General features: G+C 63.8%; 1 protein-coding gene across 2 annotated transcripts; it reads right to left on the bottom strand.

Annotated features, from left to right (window-relative positions):
- CORO1A (coronin 1A) lies at nt 1-6,022 on the bottom strand. 2 transcript variants are annotated; one of them, XM_030301591.1, is made up of 11 exons: nt 5,999-6,022; nt 3,615-3,813; nt 2,426-2,548; nt 2,204-2,333; nt 1,940-2,124; nt 1,662-1,781; nt 1,336-1,440; nt 1,058-1,203; nt 883-940; nt 552-767; nt 1-218 (listed from the first exon to the last, which is right to left on the bottom strand). In XM_030301591.1, the coding sequence occupies exons 2-11, from the start codon at nt 3,810-3,812 to the stop codon at nt 114-116; spliced, it is 1,386 nt and encodes a 461-aa protein (XP_030157451.1). In that variant the 5' UTR covers nt 3,813; nt 5,999-6,022; the 3' UTR covers nt 1-113. The 2 variants fall into 2 exon arrangements, with proteins under 2 accessions (XP_030157451.1, XP_030157450.1); XM_030301590.1 differs by lacking the exon at nt 5,999-6,022 and adding an exon at nt 5,415-5,559.
- Between the last annotated feature and the right edge of the window lie 377 nt (nt 6,023-6,399).

Consider the following 6,399-nt stretch of genomic DNA (forward strand, 5'->3'; position numbering starts at 1 on the left):
TACCAGAAAATAAAGCCATTTTATTTTTTATCTGCCATCGTGGCCTGGGGAGAAGGGTACGACTGGAAGGGAGGGAGGTGATGCTGTGGCCCCAGCTGAGGCCCTCGGGTCCTCTACTTGGCCTGGACTGTCTCCTCCAGACTCTCCAAGCGCTTCTGTAGCTCCTGCACTGTGGCCTGGAGCTTCTTCATTTCCTCCTCCAGCCGGTGTATGGCGTCCTGGGGGACCCATCGTCGCGTGAGTCCCAGCTCCATCCCGGGCTCCCCTGACCCTGGCAGCCCCCCACCCCCCTACCAAGAGCCCCAGGGCCTGGCCCTTCTGTCTCTCAGCTGGTTGCTGCCCAGACAGCTGCAGGCCAATAAGCTTGAAACCTGTTTTCTGAGGCCTCAGGATCCCCCACTCCCGGCCCCCAAAGGATCCCCAACGTCGTGAGTGTGAGGGGGCCCAAACACCAGCCACCTTCCACTCGGACAATGACTCCATCTATCAGTAGCAGCCCCTGCCCTATAGGTCTTCTCGTCCTGCCTCCCAGGTTCCCGTCCACTTCTCACCGAGCTGGGGGTACCACCGGCCTCTGGTGCTGCCTTTCTGCGCCCGGTGTCCAGGCCCCGGTTGACCCTCAGCTCGCGGCTCTTTGGGGGCACATAGCCATCCTTGAGGGAAATGAGGAGGGGCCCGGCATCCTGGCCCTTCAGCCACTCCTCAGCCGTGAGGGCAGCGTCAGGCCCCGCGGTGGGTGGGTAAAGGTCCTCCTGGAACAGGTCCGACTGTGGGCAAGGCCAAGGCTGGGTAAGCGAGTGCTTGGGCCACACCACCACCACCCAGCAAGTGTGTGAGGTCAGTGCCTGGCCCGCAGCCCAGGAAGGGGCATGGGAGCATCACCTTTCTAGGCACTGTCATGGCAATGGGCTCACACCTCCGCTCGTGCAGCTTGTAGAATCTGTGGAAACGAGAAGGTGAGCAGCGCCTGCGGCATGGGGGCGGCTGGAATCCAAGGTCGGCACGGGGTCAGCACAGCCCAGGGAGCATGCTCGGGGCAGGGGCAGGGGTCAGTCACCTGGCAATCTCACACTTGTTCACCTCCAGGCCGCGTTTGGGCATGTAGCCCATGCCCCGCTGGGACTCCTTGGAACTGAACATGGAGAGATAGTGCAGATATGGGGCCTCGGAAGTGATCTCGAAGTACCGGATGGAACTGTCACCCTGCAGGTGGCGCGTGCAAACCCCGGGATCAGCACCGACAGATCCCTCTTGCCTGGTCCTCTCCAAGATCCACCCCACCCCCACCCCAGACCCCCCCTCCTCCCTCCACAAGCCGCTGCCCGACTGGGACACCTTGCCACAGAGGTAGACTATGTTGGTGTCGGGGTCAAAGAAGGGCAGCAGGACGCCACTGCTCGTGTCCAGTTCCTGCAGGGACAGTGGCTCCTCCAGGTGTTTCTGTAGAGATGGGTGAGACAGGGAACAATGAGCTGGTCCAAGTCAGGCCTGTGAAGCCCACCGGGCAGGGACTCGGGGAAGGCCCTCACAGAACAACCAGCGGAAACCTCCATCCCACAGAGGGTAAACTGAGGCCCATGGCTGTGTGGGATCATGCAAGTGGCAGGGCGGGGACTAAGCCTCCAGTCCTGCCCGATCGCCGCTCCCCACCCGGCACTCACCGTGTCCCACAGCGCCACCTGCCGCTCACTCATGCGGCTGAAGCCTGTGGTCAGGATCTTCCCATCAGATACAAACACGGCGCGCACAGGCCGGGTCCCCTCATGGGGACGGTCCTTCTCCTGGAAGGAAAGGGAGGTGGTCAGTCAGTACCCGCACACTCATCCTAATGACCAGACTCCAGGTGAGAGCAAGGGAGGGCAGCATCTAGGGACCCAGCTGGTGGCGTGTACAAGGGTAAATGTCCTAGGGTCAAGGGGCACGATACATGGCAACTCACAGCTACAACAGTGCCTTTGCGGGGCTCGATGATGCGCACGCGCTTGTCGCGGCAGGAGGTGCAAATGAGCGCGCCATCTCGGCTCCAGTCCACACTGTAGATTGTGTCCGGGTGCACGTCCGAGCCCAGCGTCAGCACAGCCGCCCCGGTGCCCACGTCCCACACCAGGATCACGTTGTCGCAACCTGGGTGATATCCCCACTGTCAGAAGCCACGAGCCTCGCTGTCACGTGACCAGCCCGCCCCTCCTCTTCCCCCAGGCACCTGCACTGAGCAGCACATTCTGGGCTGTGGGGTGCCAGGCCACGATGCCCACGCGCTTGGTGTGGCCCTCCAGGGTGACGACAGGCTCCCTCAGGGGCAGCGTCAGGCCCCCATCAGGGATCTCCCACACCTGCAGAGAGGGGGCAAGTGAGACTTGGGGGCTCCAAATATCAGATCTGGTGCTGGAGCTCTCCCGGCCCCCGTGTCCCCCCCACCACTCACCATGACTGTGCAATCCTCAGAGCCACTGGCAATGACATTATCATTGTGCGGGCACCAGGCGATGTCCAGCACCGGGGCTGTGTGGCCGCAGACCATGGGCGCGTTCTTGTCCACACGTCCAGTCTAGAGAGCACAGCAGGATTCTGAGGGAGGTGTTTTTGCTCTCCAAACCTGATCCAACCTCCCCAGACCCTTTCAGAGAGGCACAGAGGAAGGCAGTGGGGTCCCTGTCCGGGCAGCTCAGAAGGGCTGGCCACAAGTAGTGCAGGAAGGGGATGCCACACCGGGCGCTGGTCCTGCCTTAGTGTTAGACCCTGGCCAAGGTCCTGACATCTCACCTATGCCCTGGGGCTGGCCCCCGCCCCCTTCCCTGAGTGAAGCTTCCAGGGGATGACAGGCCAAGGCTCTAGGGAAGGGAGGCTGCATTAAGATTAGGGTTCCCCAAGGAAGTGTGGGGATGGGGATGGAGATGGGTCCTTCCAAAAGGACAGGGACCAGGAAAGGCCGTCATAATTGGCCCCAGGCAGGAGCAGAGGTTTGGAAATGGCCGCTTCCGGGGACGGCTGCTGCCTCGGCAGGGCTTCCTGTGTGAAGAGCGCACCCAGCTCTCACCCCACAACCACTTCCTCTTCTCTCTGCTTCCATCGGCCCTTTTAAGGTAACGTCTTAGGGCCGATCTCCCCTTCCTGTCTCACCCCCCAAGAGCACAGGAGTGTGCTGGGGGTGGGGGTCAGCAGAGCGGATGGGGGTGGCTGTGAGCAGGACCAGAGGAAAGGCAGGTTTGGGGGAGGAGAGAGGGCCTCTTACACCCTCCCTGCCTGCAGCAGGGGGGGCCAGGGCTCAAGCAGGCCCAGGCCCAGAGCCACCCCTACCCTGAGAGCACCGCTGGGTCTCCCCTCTCCCCACGGAGCCCTCTCTGTGCTCCACAGGGGCATCAGGCTTGGGAGACCAGGCCCTGGGTCTGCAGGACTCGCCGTGTGACCTTTCTGGTGTCATCTGAGCTCCAGTTTCCATGCGACCACTACATGTAGGAGCTGGAGGAGGCGTAAGGCTCATGTGGCCCAGCTCAGTTTTACAGATGACAACGCTGCCGCCCGGGGAGGCTTAGCGACAGCCATCAGGACCCCCAAGGGGCCACTGGATGGCCAGAGGCCCCCTCAAGTGGAACACTGCGGCTCCAGGGGCTCACCTTGCCCAGGGACAGCACCAGGAAGGCCCCTCCCCCGCTGGCCTCACAGATCAGGGCAACGAACTTGGGGTTGACAGCACAAAAGCCACTGTCCCAGGTGGTCTGTGAGACGCGCACGTCCTCATAGCACTGGTCGGCCTTGGCTGGCTGTCCAAACACGTGGCGGAACTTGCTGGAGCGGACCACCTGCCGGCTCATCCTGGGGGGCGGGGAACGTGGGGTTTGAGGGCTTTGAAGGGAGCTTCAGGTCAACTCTGACCTTAGAGTGTCCTCTGTGCCCCCCAGAACACCCCTCCGCCTGGCCTTTAAGGTCTCGGCTAATTCATCTCCCTGGGCTCCCTGCCCCCTCCACCATAACTGCCATCCTGTTGCCCTCATGCTCGCCTTCCTCACCCCTTCTCACCCCACCCCACCCCCACCCCCGGCTAACCTGCAAGGCCAACCTTCTCTACCCACCCCAGGCCTCACGTCTGTACCCTCAGCCTCTAGGGCAGAGCCTGGTGTGGGGTAGCACCAAGTGTCGATTTGTCGACCGCTGATGGACACAGCCCTTCCTCTCTGAGGCCTCACTCCCACACTCTGGGGGCTTCAGTGTAGACAGCCTGGAGGGTGGGTTCGCTCAGTCACAGCAGCCAGGCCTCGCATCCTTCACACCTACATGGGGAGCTTCCTGAAGGCAGGGACAGGGCTGGCCCCCCATCGCCTGCTGGCACCGGGCTCCGCAGACACAGGGAAGCAGCGTGCAGGCCTGCCTGGGAGGCAGGTCCTTGGGGTCAAGACAGCTTCCCCAACAGGTCTCTGGACACCAGAAACAGGCAGATGGCTTGGGTCCTACTATCTCCTTCCCACACCTCTGCTTCTAGAGTCTGCCAAAGCAGGTGCCCTTAAATACTGTCTCCACCTGCACTGAAACTATCCACAGGGAGAGGCAGTGCTGACTTCTCTGAGGTCCAGTGAAGACGGTTCCCCCACCATGGCTGGGCAGAGAGCGATTAAAGCCAAGGGGACTGCCTCTGGCTCCCCAGGTTCCAGACCCCATCCTGACTCCCACCTGCATCACCTTCCTGCTGAGCCGCGGGGCCACGCTGCCGGCTCAGAGGGCGCCCTGCCAGGCCTCCACTCCACCCGCCCAGCTTCACCCCTTCTCACCCAGGCATCCCCCCCGCCCCCCCCCCCCCCCGGCCTGGCCTGGGAGGTTCCAGGAGGCTCCAGGGCCACCTGCCCAGAGAGCAGGTGAGGAGCATTGTGAGAAGAAGCAGTCTGGAAACAGGGGGATCAGTCCCAGGTGAGAGACCTGGGCCTGGGGAGAGGGGAGCCCCAAAACCGAGGTTGGGGGACAGGAAGCCGGCGCCCCACCCTGCCTCCTCCCCCACCGCAGGTACCAGGCCCAGAAACCGCGGAAAGGGGAACTTGGTCTTTTCTTGTTTTGCTCTCAACCCCTTCCTGTCTCCAGGCTCAGGGCAGCTGCTCGGCGCACCCCACCCTGTCCCCACCCCCACCCCCGATGCCCGTTCCGGGGAGCGTCAGGCCCCCGGCTCCCCCACCTCCATCTTGGCTGCGGTGGTCCCTCACCCTGGCCTGCTCACAGCGCCCTGGGACACGCGGATGGGCCCTCCCACGCACGCCCACCCCCGGGGCCAGTCCCCTCCACGGCGGCGCGGACGGTGGGCTCTCTCCCACCCCCGGGCGGCGCGCGACAGCCCGGCCGCCCCCACAGCCGGCTTCCGCCAAGCTGACGCCGGCCCCACAGGTGGCCCGGGGCAGGGATGCCTAGTCCCTTGCCCGGGGACCCAGGCTTACCTGCCGCTGAGAGATGAGTGACCCACCCCCAAATGGAGGAGGAGGAGGAGGAGGAGGAGGAGGAGGAGGAGGAGGAGGAAGGAGCCGGCGGAGCCAGAGACTGCCCGCTGAGGATGCTCTTGTCAAGACAATGAATGAGAAGCGGCGGCTGCCCGCCTCCTTCGGGGTGGCAGCGCCCCTTTGGGCGGAGCTCTTAAAGGGGATAGCCCTTCTCCGGGCGGAGGCACCGCCCCCCCCCCCCCCCCCCGCCCCCCGCCCGCGGCCGCCCTCCCTCCGCCCAGCTCGGCCTCGCCTGCCAATTCCGAACCCAAACAGATGCTGCCGGCCAGTCTCTGACAATCTCATGGGCGCTTTTGTAATGTCAAAATGCAAAAATACCCTGTTCCTTCTTCCCTCCCTCGGTCCGCTCCCAGCCCACTCACCATCCTGTCCCTGGCGTTCGTAGAAGCGCCCATCAGCCCCCCCCCCCCCACCGCCCACCCCCAGCTAAGGCTGAGCTGCCTTCTGCAACCCCCCCACCCCACCCCCGCCCCCGCCAGACAGGGAATGGAGGGGGAGGGGCTCGTCCAGGCTCCTGCACTTACAAACGGTGGCCTCGGGAGGGTCACCACCTCTCGCATCTCGTGCCTTCATCCGGGAGCGCCTCCGCCCCGCCTGCCTCGCGGAGAACGAATGAGATACTCTGGCATCACGGAGGCTTCTTCGTGCCCGGGGTTGCAGAGGTGAATGAGTCAGGGAGGGTCAGGTGCCTGCCCCGCAGAGAGCTCTCAGCCTGTTGGAGGGAGGGGAGCGAACGAACGACGGCTCCAAGGATGCTAAGCAGAGGAAGAAGCCCGACTTCCTGCTCAAGAGGAAGGGGGAGTCCACTGTCATCCTTGGACTCAGAGAAGGGGTCATGGAGGCTGCAGAGGGTACGAGGGGCCTTCCCCAGAGTCAGACTGCTCTCTGAGTTGGGCTCCTGGCTGCCCCTGCTGAGTGATCCCGG

Source organism: Lynx canadensis, chromosome E3 (genome assembly GCF_007474595.2).
Source record: "Lynx canadensis isolate LIC74 chromosome E3, mLynCan4.pri.v2, whole genome shotgun sequence".
NCBI lineage: Eukaryota > Metazoa > Chordata > Mammalia > Carnivora > Felidae > Lynx > Lynx canadensis.